Source organism: Megalops cyprinoides, chromosome 17 (assembly GCF_013368585.1).
Source record: "Megalops cyprinoides isolate fMegCyp1 chromosome 17, fMegCyp1.pri, whole genome shotgun sequence".
NCBI lineage: Eukaryota > Metazoa > Chordata > Actinopteri > Elopiformes > Megalopidae > Megalops > Megalops cyprinoides.
Window position 1 is genome coordinate 12,844,401 of NC_050599.1, and position 18,738 is coordinate 12,863,138.

At 41.7% G+C, this 18,738-nt stretch overlaps 1 protein-coding gene across 2 annotated transcripts in view; it reads right to left on the reverse strand.

Moving 5' to 3' along the window:
* Positions 1 to 18,738, reverse strand: part of nbas (NBAS subunit of NRZ tethering complex) — a 142,858-nt gene that overhangs the window by 25,653 nt on the left and 98,467 nt on the right. For both annotated transcript variants that reach the window (XM_036549571.1, XM_036549570.1), the window contains exons 44-48: positions 18,359 to 18,693; positions 15,176 to 15,394; positions 14,045 to 14,247; positions 10,729 to 10,818; positions 10,211 to 10,406 (exon numbers count right to left, since the gene is read on the reverse strand). In XM_036549571.1, the coding sequence (XP_036405464.1) occupies positions 10,211 to 10,406; positions 10,729 to 10,818; positions 14,045 to 14,247; positions 15,176 to 15,394; positions 18,359 to 18,693 (1,043 nt within the window). The remainder of the gene's footprint in view (positions 1 to 10,210; positions 10,407 to 10,728; positions 10,819 to 14,044; positions 14,248 to 15,175; positions 15,395 to 18,358; positions 18,694 to 18,738) is intronic.

Below are 18,738 nucleotides of genomic sequence, written 5' to 3' on the forward strand. Positions count from 1 at the left end.
CCAAATCCCAAATTTCACCTTAAATGGGGTGCTTGTTTCATCTCAAATTGTAAGATAAAACAAGAGTAATGGTGAAGAAAATGAATTCAAGTAAAACAACCTTTCCCAATGATTTCACCTGCAGTATTAACAAAAAAAAAAAAAAAAAAACAGCGTGACCATGACATTAAGACCCTTTGTCTCTTGTGGAGAAAACAGTGCGATGCCCCTGCCATCCGACTGTGACATTGTCATTTGAGCTCTGAAATAACTGGTGCAAGATAAGCTTGTTGCATGAATAAAGTGTGTCAAAGCAGGCCAAAGGAAAGTGAGAATCTTTCATTTTTGGCCTTTCCAAGAAGCTGGAAAAAAACCCATTAATATTCATTGACCTACTACCCAGTATGCAGCTATATCCCCAGTGAACCCAGCAATGAAGTTGCAGAGGTCATTTACTTCAGAGTTGCTAGACCCCCCTCCCTACCTATTCTGGGGGAAGCAGTGGGGGGGGTGCTTTGAATACCAAAATGTGATACGAGGAATCCTTCAAGTGTGGACAATTTCTGACCACCTAGAGGCATACACAAAGACAATCTATCAGAGAAACACAAAACAAAATGGATTGTACTGCATGATTTGTCACATAATATGTTATTGTGTAATGAAAATTGCACTTTCCCTCTTGAGTATACAACAATATCAGGCCTGATGCTGCACTTTTTTGTTTATTAGTTTGAGATAGAAAAAGAAAAAAGAAAGAACGAAAAATAAAAAAGAAAAAACTATTTCGATCCACATTATTAAGCTGGTCTGCAATGTGCTTGAAAACATTAACTTCCAAATTCAGTCTCTGCACCAGTCTGGAACTGTGAGGCTTAATGCATTGTCACTTCAAAGCGTACTGTAGTTAATATTCCATCTCAAGGTCCCCAAGACACCTCATTGGCTCCTCTGAATTTATATTGTGCATGTACAAGCAGCAGTTGCAGTGTCTGGCTCTAAAACAATCTTGACACGCACCTGCTTGACACTTGCTCATAACGCAGTTAAATATTTTAATATACACCCATTTGCACAGAGACTTGAGCCTGCTTCATATAGCTCATTAATTAGCAATGGTGTAGGGGAATACAATGTTCAATGAGTTCAGTGAAAACACTCAAGTGTCAGGGTTGTGCACTTAACGGGTAAGTACCTTCCCTAATGACCCACGTGCTTCATATTACCTAAGGATGAACTACAGTACTAGAGCTAAACTGTAAACCATCTGGTGCTAATAACAAATTGCATTATTATTGTTATTATTTTCAATTCAAGAGGTGATGCTTGCTCTCTTAAAAAATGAGCACAAGGCATTTCATAATTTGATTCTTTACAATGGAGCGGAACACAGCAATGGAAAAAATAGTGCATTAAACTACATTTCCACTATGATAAAACAAGCACAGGAACTGTTCAGGACTTTAGCAGGTTCCTATTGTAGTACTTTTTAACTAACGAACTTAGTTGTAAAACAAAAGTACTGCTGAAGTCCTTATATCAGTCAGTCAGAGAGGGATGATAACTCTTCTGGGCAGCTGAATCATAGACAAAAAAGAATATGATGACAATAAAACAAGTTACAGCTGTACACTATGTGCTGTGCACAGTATCCATCTACTTTGTCTATCTACATCATCTTACAGTTGGTTTAACTGAAAACTGTTGTACTAAATGTTCTCTCAAGTTCACTCAATGAACACTAAAATAGTTTGGATATAGTCTAACCTTTGACATTTAAATAACGACTTCTTTCACATTTTACATTATTTATTCCGAGGGAATATAAAACGAAGACAACCCTACCTCTAAAATAAGGATCTTTCAGTTAAATGTATTACTTTTCCGAAGGGTGTTTACGTATTTTATCCAAAGGTCAAAGGTTCTGGGGAGTCCCTTGCTGAGAGATGACCTCTGGTTACTTCCTGAAGAGGTGCCTGACGTGTCTCCAATGTAAATCATCAACAGTGCTCCTAAAAGGAATTTAAATCCCATCTTTAAGAAAATCTAAGGTGCTCTTTGAATTCTTTCCGCAGTGACCTTAACTTATGATTCAAATAACTGCAGCCACACAAGGGATGATCGGACCACTGCGTGTTTTAACCTTAAAAAGAAAGATAAAGATTCCACTGACGTTTTGATTAGACTGTCAGCCCCTACTGCAGTACTGTCAAATTTGGGACTGTCAACTCAAACTGAAATTCTTTGCCGTCCGCCGCATCACTGGGTCAAACACACTTTGCAGTTAAGTGCTTTGCGTTTGCAGTGGTCATTTGCAATTCAGACTGACCATGCAGCAACCCCTTTCTAAGTAGAGGCGGTTCACTTTAAAGCCTTTGACTGGAGTCCTCGGCAGCTTTATGATGTTTGAGATCTAGTCCCACTGGATACAGACTTTCGGCTCTTAATTCCGTCCAGCAGTCTCTTGTTGCTTTCTTTTCCCTACCGTTTCTGTGCAGATAATGTATAATGCACAGCTACCTCTTTTTACCTCACTCTGGTTCATCGGTTTCCTCTTGGATTTTAATGTGTCAAACAGACACATCTCTTTCAGGGTGCACTCCATCAATCTTACACCAAACTGCAACAAACCTGATTTTTGGTTTTTTACAATTATTTCATACACTCCTGTTAACCTCTTCATTTATATGTTACCTCTCACTCTCTCTTTCTCTCCCTTTCTTAGGAACACCCCTTCCTTCTCTACTCCTGTTTGACTTGGGCCTTTTTCTTACATACCACTGGTACAACAAATCCCTTCCAATAAAGTATTTTTTCTAAACTTCTCTTCCAGACTTGGGTCATGTCTTGCCTTGATTATTGCAGTTCTCCATTTGCTGGCCTTCCTTCCTATACCCTGTATCTTTCTTCACTATCACTGAATTTGGCTTCTAGGATTGTCTTCCCTCTCCCCCCTTTGCTTCACCTTTGTCATACTCCATTCTGTTTTCTTTCTGTTGTTCGCATTTGTTTTCAAACCTCCGTTCCTGCTTACAGTTGTGTTAACCATCCTGCCCCTCCATCCGTAATGTATCGTTTCTGCCCGTGTGTTTCATTGTACCCTGGGACCAAGTGTGCTGGCATTCTGTCATCCGACTCGTTATATTCCCATGTGTAAATCTCAGTTCTTCTCTCAACTGCAGCAACAGTGCGGTACAGTGCAGTAACATATGGTTCTCTCATTACCTTTACTGCCTCTTATATAACTAAAGACAATAACCTTTAAGCAATGCCTCTCCATTTCCTCTGCTGACCAATATTTCTGCTATATCTGCCGTATTTATCGCCTCAGAATTTTTTTCATTGTTCAGACTCTATGGTTAGGAATGAAGTCAGAGTGCATTTTCCAACGTACTGTTCCCCAGTCTTTCATCATCACATTTGTTTTATGAATAACTAGATAATCATTTTAAGTAATGCAATATTGCTTTTGTCATAGCATCACAAGACAAAACAGATGAGAAATTCAGGGTATAGTTATATTCCCATTATAAACAGCTATTAAAATAGTGCAATGTTGTTTGGGAAATTATATAATTTGTTATGCAAAATGAGAGAACGTACAAACAAAATCCTTAATTACTAACAATATTTTTCTGTTATTTAAAAAAAAACTGATTCTGACTTATTTGATGTGTCAATTAGCTCTCTAATCTTTAGGAAAAGGTTATGTTTGAAGTCAGACATTGGTAAGTGAATACATCTTAAGCTAGTATATGGTTAAACTAGTAAGCTGTAGCAGCTCAGGTCAGTCATTAGACAGTGCAGTACAGAAGAGTCCTGCAGAACTGTATGTGGCAAGAAACACTTATGCAAACAACATGCGTCCTTGCTGTAGCTGATTCACTTCAGGGTTCAGTGGAGTGAGTAACTACTCTTTAATATTATTACGAATGCTTAGACACTGATACACAGAATACATAGAATGTTACGCTACAAACTTAGTTATTAGGTGGGTAGAAGGGGGGGGAAAAAAAAACAAAGACAACAACAAAGCTTCAAATGAATAACATCAGCCAAGTCAGAGCAGAAAATGAGAAAATCGTAAAAATGCCAGCATTGGTCCATTGTAAAACTGAGCATGACACCCAGTTTAAAGGTATATCGCTTTTCCCTCCTAGCTGAACTAAGCTTTGTGGTCAGCAGAACAGCACAGTGGTCAATGGCTGGAGTCTATGTGACAGGTTTGTGTGTCGATGTGACAGCCTCCCTTGGCTGGAAGTTTTTCTTGCGCAAAGATGTCAACATCTTGACCCCTATTATTTATGCACCAGTTAACTAGAAAATTAGAGAACACGAGGCCTCCAGATAAAGGGTGTCAGGGGTATTAGAACAAAATGTTCTTCCCCTTGAGTGCTGAGCAGATTCGGCACAAAATCGGAATCAAGGCCTCTGAGACCTTCTGAAAAGGGGAAGACTTCTACATTTTTAATTCTTACAGATAATAATTAGAGGACTGGAAACTGCTGCGGATGTACTGACGAGCTAGGTGACTGACTCCACGTACAGTAACAGCCTGTTAATTCTGCAGCGGCTGGCCCTCTTCCCAGCAACACACTGATTTGTAGAAGTAGTACTTATAGCACCTAGAGCATAATTAAATATTAAGGCCTCTTTGATGTATGCAAAGCCTGACTTAGAAGATTACTCAAGACCCCGACTGTAGCTTTAACACAAATCCAAGTAATGGAACTGTAGAGGAAAGACATCGAGGAAAAAAAAAAAACACAAGAGCTCTGGCTCCTGTCTTGCATGTCCAACTTCACCAGTGACACCAGGGAGTTCCGTCATGGACCTGGCAGGTAGCACGCATTCTGGTCAGTTCAATCGACCTCCAGTCTTGCCTAGGGAGATCTCCATTCTCTGTCTCCCATCAACACATGAGGCTGATTAGGTACCAGCGAGCCAGAGTCACGGTCCTGTGGCTATGGATTACATTCCTCCACTCAATATGTAATCTCTGAGGACCTGCAACATATTGGATTACTGTGTAAAGGAAGCCACACATAAGACAGGGGTTTATCTCTCAATAATAATGGTCAATTCTATTTGCAGCCAATGCAGATTAATGCAAATATCCGAACCTATACATTTCTTTCCTTGACTAATATGCCCTTTAATATCTTTAATATGCGTTTTATTAAAGAAACTGTCAATGGGAAAATCATTGCACACACTGGCCTAAATGTCATGGGAAAATATGTATGAAACCAGCTAAATATCATTGTGAGTGAAACTAAGAATGTGCAAAAGCTGAAAAACACAGGAACTTCAAATACACTACCAATATATCCAATGTAATGAGTGCAAGCCTTAAACAGGTGGCTTCCACTGAATACATTCACCTGCATCTAGTAAAATCTGGAATGGCTCAAACAATTACATATTAGGAGAGCCATTTCAATCTCTACAAAGACAACCCTGTGTACTTGCTGTCCATTAATAATGGAATAATAATGGTACCCGTTAATGAATGGCCTAGTGCTGACTATACAGCATACGGCATACAGAATACACCATACATATTACAAATAAAGTAAAAACTATGACATCTACAAAAGCAGTTTGATCAAAATACACATCTGTGTTATACTGTTTAAATTTATGATGAGTGGTAAAGTAAACCACTCAGCATGTTTTAAGCTATTAAAGTGCACAAAAACACAACATCTCAAGACATCTCTTCTGGAATAAGACTTAGACATGAGACACTTCAACTGAGATCACTGACGAAAGCGATAAGCAAGCAGCCCAAAGTCTGTCTTCATCCCTACTATATACCACATAGAACTCAATGATCTCTACTGCCCTATAAAACCCTTAATAGCGTATCCACCCTTTCACAGATCCACTGCATTGAAAACTCCCCGATCGAAAGTAAAGAAATAAAAACATCTCCTTATTAAAAACAACTGCACTGATCAATGCAATGGCAAAGAGAGTAGTGTACATCAAATGGCTCTTTTGAGTTTGGTCTTGTAAGACATGGAAGAATGTTGACATATCCGGGGCGTTCAGAGGTGAATCTGTGCGACGCACTTCAGAACACTGAATGCAGAGTTTATTCTCCATGAAAGCTCTCACAAAACATCATTTCCATTTGTTCAAAGACAACTGCTAACTCATTAAGTTTCAGATGGTGCAGAATCAAGCGCCAATTCATCTATTGTGGATGATCCTCAAACACAATGCTGGTGAAAAATAACAGGCACACAGAACCATGGGCACAGAGAAGCACAAGAAAGCAAGCGACTGAGAGCTGCATCTATGCAAGGATGTCCTTCTCCTGTGATCCAACATCTGTTTCTGAAATTAAACCTGGATGGCTAACCACAATCAAATTAATCCGGTTTCTCAGGAGACCGAAGACCTTGTTATAATGACCATATTAACCCTGTTTATTAGCTCCATTTAGATCTAGTTTTACGCCAAGTTACTTTCTGTGAATCCTGATGACTTCATCGGGTGACAGATGCTTGGTGATTATGGAATTGCAACTAAATTGTAAAACTAAATTGTATTAAATAGCCACCTTTTCACTTCAGTGATGCAGTATAGCGATCCCTCTGCATTTTCTGAACCATAAATAGACTTACAATATCCAACCATGCATAACATCTATCAGAACACATCCCATGTTTACAAATCTGTTTTGTCAGCATAAACTATCCTACCAAAAGTCATTATATCACATTACATTCATTTAGCAGATGCTCATATCCAGAGAGACTTTCAGCACAGAAGAACAGAAGATCCCTTCAAGCTGAATGAGCAACAGTGTCAGACCAGGCTAATAACACTCCCAGACCAGTGAGTGTGAGCATGTTCAAATGTCATACTATTCATAAAATGCATAGTAACATCCGTGGTCACGCTCATTTTCCTGCTACTAGCACTAAGGTTACCATGAGGGTACACAAAGGCCTGGAAGTGAAAGAAGTTCATTTCCTCAGCGCCTCACTTTGCAGTTGACTTACAGCTATAATTGCCCTCTATCTCCACTTACATAGGCTTATAACATAACTTTTCACCTTGGTCCAGCATTAAAATTGTAAAATCAATAGAGCACAGTCTCTACAACTATTTTGTTTCCAGACAATACCACCAAAATAAAAACGAATGCCTAAAATTTAAGACATTTTGCTTAGATTAAAACTGAAACAAGATTATCTTTAGATTCCTACCAATGCCCTAGTCAGTTCTCCAGGCAGTTGTGTATGATAGTGAATAGTGTAAAAAATGTTTTATTTATTATTTTTTTTAGTACAACACTTGTCCTTTGAGAGTAACATTTACATAGCAACAACAACGGGCAAAATGCTTCCAGGCTGAAACCTCTTGAGGTCTAACATCACCTGAGAATGGTCCTTTTACAAAGTACACACCAGTCCCATCTGCATGAGAACCACAGGGTCTTTGTCATATACAGCTGGAGATAGCAGTCACCACCTGCTTCACATACATACTTATTTGTATGGTTAGTAACTACCCTCAGATACTTTGTATCACGCAGTATGAGCTTTGCCAGTTTCACTTGCAGAGTGTTTGATAAATCTTCCCCCGAATATCCAATATGACTTTTATGTGATTAAACAGAAGTTGCTTAAATATGCTAAGGACTTTAAAAGCTCTTGTGGGAAAACATCTGAACTAATCATATCAATCAGTGAGACTATGACAGTAATAATATAATTGAGTTTTGCTCTACATATAGAGGAAAATACCATCTGGATTTCTGTGGCAAAGTAATTAGTCTCATACGAGTGTCTGTGTCTCAACAGTGATGTTGTTGCTTCATTAAAACATTAACTTAGTATTAACTTCATTGGCTCCTGCTAAATGTTTGTTATTAACAATAACATCAGTGGTGAACTTACTTTATGCCAGCTTTAGAAAAAACAGTACATGAAAATTAACCATACATGTGCTCATGAGGTAGGCTAATCCAAAGTACTTTAATTTAGGATTACTTCTGTTAACTCAAAATATGCTGCAGTGTGAGGGAAAAACAACCACTTTAAAGTGGATTTCATCTCCTGGATCAAACACTTCTTTCATATCTAAGTAACTATCAACTAGGTATTTATCTTGGAACACAATTTTTTCAAAGATAGCTGCTTGGAATGATGCACAAGTGTGTTCATCTTTGATCACAGTAATTTCATCTACACCATCTGAAGTCATGACTTCCAGTCAGAATCATGAAAAAAGAAGAAAGAAAAAAAAACTCTCCAAATTCAACCAAAACCAATTCTATTAGAAACAAATCAAAGCACGAGCATTTTCATCTTGCAAAGAAACAAACTACTCCAGTATTAGCAGACAGGTGACAATGATTTGGAGTTCATTTAGATGATTAGTTTAGGGAAGAGGAGAAATACCGTACTCAAAGACAAACCCCCTTCATCATAACAGAGGACAAATGATAGGATCAGAGGAAGTTGTATTTAAAAAGGTTAGGGAAACAATGGCTTGACTGTATCTCACTGGATATACTCTCAGGCCAGCTGGAGTTGCTGGTATGTGTGTGTGTATATACACCAGTCAAAAGTTTGGACACACCTGACTAAGAAAATGGAAAACATGCATTCAAAGAAAGTTTGATCTGAAGACTTCCAGAAATAGTGAAGGAATTACTGACCATCTTCCGCCACAGACTGAAGACATCGGTTCCACCTCTTCAGTACTCGCTTCAAGTACTTTCTGTTTATTTTTTGTCTACTTTATATATATTTTTTGTAGAATCTTAAAATAAGATTTGTTTAACACTTTTTTGGTCAATGCACAATTCCATTTGTGTTATTTCATGGTTTTGATGTCTTTACTATTCTCGTAAACGCAAAGAAAAACCATTCTATGAAGAGGTGGTACTATACACACACATACACATATACGTAGTACCATATATACTAGTAGTATACTATACACTACTAAGAACATGGTAAACTGAAGGGTGTCTACCATTATGATCAGAGGGACTGCACTTTCAGCATAAAGGGGTTAGGCTGTCCTGAAAGCACAGGATTTTAATGCGCCGCAAAAGCAGCGTGACCCAAATTAGGTTCAATAACTTAAAATTTGACAGTAAATGCTGTCCCACTCCTTCCATGTTCTTTGGTTAATATTTTAAAGCAGTGCACAGGGGTGAGAAAGCAGACATGCCGTCTGCCGCGCAAAATGCCCTACATACTACTGTGAGTGACGTGTCTGTGGCCAGATCCGCATTGACGTATGAGAGGTTAAATCTTATTTTTAATCTTATTTTTTTGCCCTGAGCATCGAGACGTGCAGGAGATATGTCTGCTGCTAAGCGCGCCGCATTCAGCTCAATGAAGGATGAATAACTCTCCTGGAGGGGGATTTCCAGAAGGGTCAACAGGTCATTCATTACTCTAGTCCTTTAATGCATTATGGAGATCTAACAAGGAAAGAAACTCAAACAACCTTAAACAATCCCTCCCCAAGCAAAACAGAGTAAAGTGAGAGGCAGGAGCACAGTCCTCCTCTAATCCCCATACGCATTCGCATGCACTAACACACAGATGTTTCTGAATTCAAGCCCTAACCATCTGCATTGACAGTTTTGACAGGACATGCAGCGGCTGTTTTTTTTTTTTCCTGTAAAAATTAAAATGAACACTTTTTCCGCCATCTTGAGATTACCATTACTACGTTTACATTTTGTCATTTAGCTGACACTATTATCCAGCGACTTCCAGTGTACAGTGCAATGTGCATTTAGCAGAACTGCACAGAATGTTGTACAAAAACAGGGACAATGTACACGATTAAGGACGTCAAGTGAAACCCAGTATCTCCATTATCAGGAGAGTGAAAAACTACAAAACTACAAAAACTACAAACAACAAAACCACAACATATAAAAACTAGGGAAACAGGGAATATGCTCACACTACGGTAGAGGAAATAAGGTGTAGTTTGAACAGGTGGATCTCTAATGTATTGTTCTGCAATAGATTTTATTACAGAATATACAGCAATGACTTATGATGCATTACTATTCATTAGCTGTCTGTACAGCGCTTTGTGACAGCTCTGGTGTAAAATGTGCTATATTAAATAACTCTTGTTATTGTTTTTGTACCAGGGGGTGACAGACGGGGAGTGAGGCGCTGCATTACTAGGGAGGGGGGTGACAGACGATGAGCGGGGTGGGGTGACCCCTGCCTACCGGTCGGTCTGGCCAGCAGGATTTGAGCACAGCCTGGCTCCTGAAGAACACCAGCAGCCTGCTGTCCTGGTCGGTCAGGTGGAAGGCCTGCTCCAGGATCTGCAGCACCTCAATGCGCGGCTTCACAGGCAGGGAGCTGTCACCGCAGAAGGGCCTCAGCCAAGCCAGCAGGTCGTCGGAGGAGACGAGGCTGCCCCTGCGCGGGCGGGAAAGGGAGCGAGTGAGCGCACGAGTTGTAGAGAGACGGAGAGAGAAAGCGAGTGAGAGAATAAACAAAGGGACGAGAGAGAGTGAGGCAAGTGAGTGAGGGACAATGAAAAAGCGGATGCAAGGTCAACGCACACGTGCCACAAATGCAGACACAGTATCCTCACATACTTCACAAGAAAAAACAACTATTGACACATACGCACAGCACATATGAATGAAAGAATCTTGCACAAACAGAAAATCAATAGAGGCAATAGAGACTGTACCATTTCATATTCACAATTTAAGTAACCAAAAGGAAATCTTACCCATTTTGAACATTGGCGTGCACGGATTTGACAATTCCTTCCAGAACCTTCAGGGGGTCTCTGCCACCTATCAATGCTGTGTTATCTCCACTGGAAACAAACAGAGAAACACAAAACACGATCACAATCCTGAGACTTGCTGAGGCGACTTGAAAGATCTTTCATCCAATAGACGGCCAGGATCTGGGGAAATGATGCAGTGTCCAACAGTGCGGTCTAGTATGTTGGTTTATTTCTGCAGTACTACTGTACAGATCTCCATTCATGTTTTTGCACATTTCTGTGGCCTCCTTCTGTGTTTTGTGAGCGTATACAGATACAGTACTGCTACGCACTTCTCTGCAGTGCTGATCAGTGCTATGGAGTCGTACAGTACGGCTGTCCTTGCACAATTCTACAGCGTGCTCCGCTCTGCAGAGCTGCAGGGACTATTCCCAGCTGAGCAGGGATGCTGCATGCAGCAGCGGGTCTGCAGACACTGCTGTGAGTTCCTTTATTACACGGGATCATTTCTCACGAAGACAGATGTAAAGCACCATTCATCCCCGCAGAGCGCACACCGAACGCCTCCGTACATTACAGTGCAAACGGCCAGGTGTACGACAACAGCGAGAGGTGCTGTTCCAAACGGGTTTGACTGCGGCATTCTCTGTCATGCCCACTGATTCTTGCTATGCTATAGTCAGATATAAAGCAAATGTGTTATGCATTCCTCCCAAAGGCTTTTATATTTTTCAAAAAGCTACCTCCAGAACGATCAAGTTTTTGATTCCATAATTCGCAATCTCTGTCTTCTTGTCTTTAGATGGTTCTATCAAGTGGAACCACTGTTTTAATTTGATGTTGAAAATAAGCATCGTTGAACAGACAGCTGATGTCACGGTCTTTATTTCGGCTAATATACTGTAGAGGAGGACTGCTTCAAGCCAAGAGGCTGAGTGTCAGCTCACGCAGTACATCTGCATACATTTCACAGGTCTACAAAATCAAAGAAATAAATGCCAAACGATTTCTGCCATAAATTTAGCAATGCCTGCATTCCTTCTTTCTTTTTCTTCAGAGCTCCACTGTGCAGGCTGTAGCATCCTGCCCCAGCTCCCAAGTTCTGCCATGTGAACTAAACCTGTTTAATAGGATTAGACGAACACTACTGAGCCCCTGCCAGAGTTTTCAGAATCATATAAAATGCTTATCTTCTTCGATTATTCCCATCGCAGATGAAGGGTAAACGAGGAGCTTCAAGGTAAGAACCAAAAGAAGCCTTGTGCAATTCGCCTGATAATACATAACTGGAGTTCACTTCTCAGCCACACCAAAAAGACACGAATTCCATCAAACAGAAGCTCCATGAGCAAATCACACAAAATAAACAAATCAAATCTATATGTCAATTATTTTAGTAGCCGTAGTACATGGCTATCCTTGTGTAATATAAACTCTGTTTGATAATGTAAAAGAAAAGTGACTTAATCTCGAGCATCGGAATGTATCTGAATGACAGCTGGTGAGCAGAGAGAGCACAACCTGAACCTGACGCCTGAGGACTGACAGGGACTTCCACTGAAACCACATGAGGCAGCTCAATCTGGGCCAATTAAAGTCACAGCTAAAGACACATTTACCAACCAAACAATGACACAATCCTTAAGATACAGTGTGCAGAAAATGTTACGAAGCAAGGATAACCATCTGCCTACATGCCTACGATGCGTCTCTGCTATAAAATGCGGGGGACTCGTGATGACGTCATTACTACTCAAAGACATAAAATCTCTGTGGTTAAACATATAGTAAATACACAGTATAGCAGGAAAATGAATATTGACCCAGATGCAGTATATCAGCAAAATGAATATGGACAGAGATTTCACATGGAGAAATATCAATCAGCAGACATGAAAGCATGCATGAGCGAGTACAGGTTAATGTCAAAATATGAACTGGGAGAATGTTATATACAATTTACTTACTACAAATTGCACCATATCTAGTAGCTAGGTATTGATTTACTGGCCAAGAGAACCAATAAATAAATCATCTTTGCAATGGCCTCCTACAGAACAGGCATCTGCAAAGACTATCTTAAGGAAGTCTGCTTTGATTCCACTGGTTAAATTGTAATGGCGTTCTTTTCAAATTCATGCCATTGTTAAATAAATGAGTAGAGCTGGGAAAAATGAAATTGCTTTGCTGGAAAGTGCTTTTTATGTTATGACATGGATTTTGTCAGAGGAGTCGACAGCCTGAAGCATACTGCACATCCTGCCTTGCAGGATATGAGGGCATCCAATGGAAGTGCTACTGTGCTTTGTCCTTATATTTCAACAAAGAATTTAAGTATTACCTCTTTTGGATTTTCTTACAGAGTTGTGAGTCTAGCTGTTATTGACATGAACAGCAACAGCAAAAAGTTTAAGAAGCTAAAAACTTCAAAATGTATAACAAAAGTACACTGACCACAGTCAATATTCCTCACTCAAAGTTAAGGACCAAGTATCACAGATGTTAGACTGAATGCCATGGATCTCGATCAGAATTTGGCTGTAAAATCCAAACAATACCCCAGTCTCCGGGAAGTGCTTAGAATGTTCTGGTTCACTTGTACTACTGCAATTTACTCAATTACATTTTCCATAAAATACTACCTATCTAACAACTTTCAACTTTCAAACAGCATTGTACTGACACTGGAATACCAACGTAGCAGCACTCTGCATTTGACAACATATGAGACTGACATTTATATGAGATTGTTGGTCCTTCAAATAAAACTAGGTTGTGATCGTTGCTAACAAAGCTCCGTGAACAAACACACACGCACGCACACACACACACACACACTTAAATATCAGTCATGCAGTACTGTATATGTGCCAGGCCTGTCATCCTGAAACCTGTTGATGGCTCTGTAAGCTGAGTAAATTTGGAATATTTCCCAGCACACCATTCTGGACATCCTGAATTGTACTGCAAAGAGAAAGCATTTAAGGAAAAAATAAAATAAGAGGAACGGAGGACGTGATGCTGGCATGCATGATTTACTTCCCCCCGCATGCTGTGGAATGAAACATACATGTTTCTGTTAAGAGACAGCTTTCCCTGACCCATAAAATGATATTAAGGTATGTGAGATACAGGTATGGCATGCATACAGTGACAGGCTGTGGTGGCCTTTTTCTCAGTCACCCCAGGCCAGATTTAACTTGACAAAAGGTTAATGAAAGGCTCAAAGGCCACCACATCAAAAAATGAGCTGTCGGGGGGCTGTGTGTGGCTGTGAGAGTGGGAGGTGGTGGTGGTTGGGGGGTACATATACCTTAATGCTGAGACTATTCTCTCCACTGCATCCTGTACTGCGTTTTTCGGAGAGACGTCCAAGGGGCCAACGGCAACCTCTAGCAACTGCTGGATGTAGTCAAGTGGCTGTCCGTCCATCAGCATGGTTACTGCCAAATGGTGAATTTTCTCCCTATCTGACCGGGACAAGTCATACAACCTGCTGTACTCCTGTAAAAGCTCCTAGAATGAAAAACATCAGAAATGAAATCAATTTGAGTGTTCCTATGCTCTGAAATCCATTGAATCTTCCTACATTCTGTGCTCTCAGGGCTACAACTATTTCCACAAATGCAACCAACAGTAATTTAAAAATAGAAAAAAAAGCTGTTTACAGTAGCTCTTTGCTTCTTCCAGTCTCTGGTCAATAACTTTCTTCATTTCAAAGAAGGAAAAAAGCTCCTCAAACACCATTTGTTTGGAGCACAGAGTTAAAAGCCACCAAGGACGTTTCTCTTGGACAATAAAAATCCTGAAAGTGCAGCAAACTTTCATAAATCAGCCTCATAATGACATCAGCTTGGTGTGTGCGTGTTATGTGCAGATAAACACTTTCTGTGAGAAATCTTACAACCATTAAGTTCCGTTTAGAGGTACTGCACATATAAAAATTCAAAATTCTTATCGTTTTTTTGGAGAATCTACTCTGGATGTCCCTTAAATGGAAGTAACCAACTGACATTTCAAGGCTGTCCTCAACTAGCATTCATGCACTTCATGTTTGCGTAACTCCTATTTACACACGGTGCATTCTTAACATGGCACAGTCAATGCTCCAACACAAAGGAAAAGATACGTGACTGCCATATTTGGCTCAATATCAAAACACTGCGTGCGTCAATCAAAGGATCAACCTGTACTGGGACCCTGTGGGTAACAGTATGGCTGTTATACGCCGACACACTACGTGTGGGCTGCACTCTGCTCCGGAAGCGGGGGACGTCAGACCGCGGCTACAGAGGGGAGTCAATTCGGCGGCATCCGCGGCTTTGCGAATGCACAGCTCTGGCTGCCGCGACGCAAGAGCAAACATCTGCGCCCCTTCCATTCCCTGCGAGGAGGAGAGCGCGCGGGAGAAAGGGGAGAAGAAAGCGGCATCATTTCTCATTACCTGGTCACTGTTCTTGAGGGACAGAACGAAGCTGTGACTGAGTGTTTCCAGATGAGCCAGCGATTGCTGGAGGTGGTTCAGGGCCTCATCAAAGCTGGCGGGGGAATTCTCGGCGAGGTGGCAGCTTTCATCGCCGCTCTTTTTCCTCATTTTCTCACTTATTTGTCTGAGTGTTTTCAGAGCCCTCCTCGTAACCTCCAGCCTGGTGTCAGCAGTCAACTGGGGGAAAATGAAAACGGCGCAGAGAAGATCCAGAGCCGGGTTAAAGTAGACAAAAGGTGAAAAAACATGGCCCTTCTGTGGTATGATTCTACCTCACACAGGGGAAGCCACACACATCAGTGTTTGCATTAGCACTGATTCATTTAGCGGACACTCTTATCCACAGGGAATCTCCAACAAACACAGGTGTATGCATGCTCACAAAGACATGCTCACAAAGACAAACACAAAAATCACAAATACACACTGCACACACTGTGTATCAACACAGACAGACAACATGTATACACTGTAAGATAGACATATACACATATGCACACACAAGCACAGCATACTGCAAACAGAAACAAATACACACAACTCACAAGTACATATGTGCACACAGACGTGTACACACACACAAACACACACAACAAACACGCATATACACACACATGTGCACGCACTCACATATTACAGTTACACATTTCAGATGCTGGTGAAAATGTTTTACTGTTTTATGTATTCAAAAATGACTTTTGCTTTAGGCAATTCAGGATTAAATTCGAAACCCATTTTTTATCAATGCAAATTGTGACGACTATGTGTCTTCCATGGCGGAAAGAGTATGTGAAATTGATTCAAATTGGTGAGGAGGACCAGGGGAGGGGGGCATGAGTATTCTGGGGATTTTTTCTTGGGGGTTTAGCCAGGTTTAACTTCAATCAGATTAGGCTATTTTAAACATCCCATATTTTTCCCAAGGGGGCAATAACTTAAGAGGATCTACAGTTCTAATTCTGTCCTTATTTAAAGCCAAAAATAGGAGATCTACTATAAGCACTGCAACTATACAGCTTGATTCAACACCGTGGCGCAAACAGCTTCATCGACATCGATTTTATACAGATCATGTTAAGGACTGCAGCCAGCCTTGGCTTTGAGTGGCACCGCACCCAGGTAATCAATTGCTCACATAGACACTGGTGTCACTGCACAGCCCAGCCCTTGAGGGCCAATCTGGCTTGGCGCCCTGATAAGAGCCTGGAGAGGCCGGGCGGAGCTAGCGCAAAGAACGCATTGATTCAACAGGGAAGCTAATAGCACAGCAGACTCCCACGCTAAAATGGGGGGGAGATCAGTGACTTCAACACTTTCAGCACTTAGTATGGATTTTGGCTCTGAACGGGGGGAGGTTATCAGGATCTTCAGTGAATGCTGTTTATTGTAATAATCTTAGGGCAAACGGGCCAAAGGGACATAATGACTGTTGTGGGCCTGAATTTAATGGGCTGTACAGGAGGAGGATCAATCACATCTCCTTTACTCTCTGATGGCTCCTTGCAGATATTTGCTGGTGGTTACAAGGCCTCAGAGAAGCCCTGCTTCAAATAAAGGCATGTTGAAATGCAGGCGAGTTTTGCTGTTGTGTAAAAAGTACACTGAAATAGTCTGAAATAGTTATACCTCTGGAGGCAGGAGCCCATGATGCTGTCTGTCATTTTCTGTATGTATTGTTGTTCACGCCACCTTATTACATGCACTTTGTTGCCCTTGGTTTCTAAATCTCTCTGATCAGACTGTCTGCAGTCTGAAACGTGAACACATTATCCGTGGGTTAAACAATTCATTGCATATCGCTATAAACTTTACCCACAAGTTGTGCAACACTGTCTGCACTTTAACCACTGCCACTGTTCATTTTTCTGGAACCATTCAGACCGACACTCTGCTATCCTTAAAAGTCTGCTGCTGGAAAATCCACAGCGACACAGTTGGTGGACAAGCAATGGATGAACACCTCCAATGAGCTGTCAGCGGCCTGTCGGCGAGTCTGGGTGTATTAATAAAGTACACCACACGCTATTTCAAAGTGTAACCTTAGCTCACCAATGGGTGTGAAAGGAAGGCTATCTTTTACCCACATAAGTTAATGACTAAGCCAGAGAGTAGACACTGTTACAGCCTTTTGAACAGTGAGGGCTTGGGATTGGCTTAATGTGAAAAATTCTCTAATAGATTCATTTAGAAATGACAGAATCTACAGTAGCGCCTCTTGTTCATGTTACACTTGTTCATCTTGTTCATGTTGCCTGCAGCAACCTCATGTTTGCATGATATAATATAGTAAAATGGCCTTCCGAAGCTGGGAACATGGTACCGTTTACTGCCATTTGTGCTGTAGGCAGAAAATTAAGATAATAACTGAACACAAATTCAAACCAATATTGTCATTCTCAATTTAGTCTAAAAGAGAATAAATGCCTTTTAAGATGCCTAATATACAATGAGTAGACCAGATAGCTGGTTGAAATTGTGAGTAATGGTGAGCTGGCTAGCAAACCACTGTGTAAGACAGGGGCCAGCAGCTGTGAGAAAAAAGTGGGGGAAAAAATAGCCACCTATCCCTGCCACCTCCCTCTGTGCTTCCTCTCTCAGCTGTCTGCCGTAAGGGTTGAGGCGAAGAGACCGTTTGCTGATATGAATAATCCCATTGCAGCAGGATGACTTGGGGCCGACATGCAGCGCCGTGTTTGAAATGGGAATGCGGAACACTCCCGGGTCCTCACACCTTTAATGCCGCTTGGGGTTTACAGAAGCGCCCCGCGGCTTACGGGAGTGCCGTGCGGTTTCGGGAAAAGGCAGCCCGACCCAGCGCTGGCTCAGGTGGCTCGTCTCTCCACCCTGCCTAGCTGCTGGGATACGGAATATGCTTGCGGCGGCAATATACATTCCGCAGACTGCGGCCCCACGCATGAGAGAACGACAATGATGAGCGCAATAACATGTTGGTTTTTACTCTGGCAGTGAGCCTCTAAAGGGGGAAATTGATGGCGAAAGCCTTCTGCTTAAAGAATGCTGACTGGGTGAAGGTGCTGGGAGCAGGAGACTAGCACGGGACACGAGGTGTAGGTCAGAGCGATCGCGTTTCCTCCACTCTGAGAGGTAGCACTGCGCAGGTAAGCTCTGCGGGGGACTGACCAGGCTGGCGGCTTCGGGGGAGAAGGTTATGGAGTCCGCGAAGGCGGCGGTGTCCGCCGGGAAGAGCCTGTCGAAGTACTTGGCGCAGGCGTCGTAGGCGTGGAGGAACTCGGCATCCGTCTGGGGCTGCTTCTTCAGGACTTGGGGGTCGCCCTTCCAGAAGAGCTTGCGCAGCCACGCCGCGTGCACGGCGCTGGAGGAGAGCACACGCCCGTCACGCAGCGCCAGCCTGGAGGTCAGCTTGGAAATGGACAGAACGTTCTGGCTGGTCAGAACAGGCTCCAGGGCCTGCCGCGGGTCACTGTCTTCATCTGTCAGCTTTCGGTAGTCTAGCCCTGTGAGCCCAACACAGAGATACACACACTGTAGATACAGATACA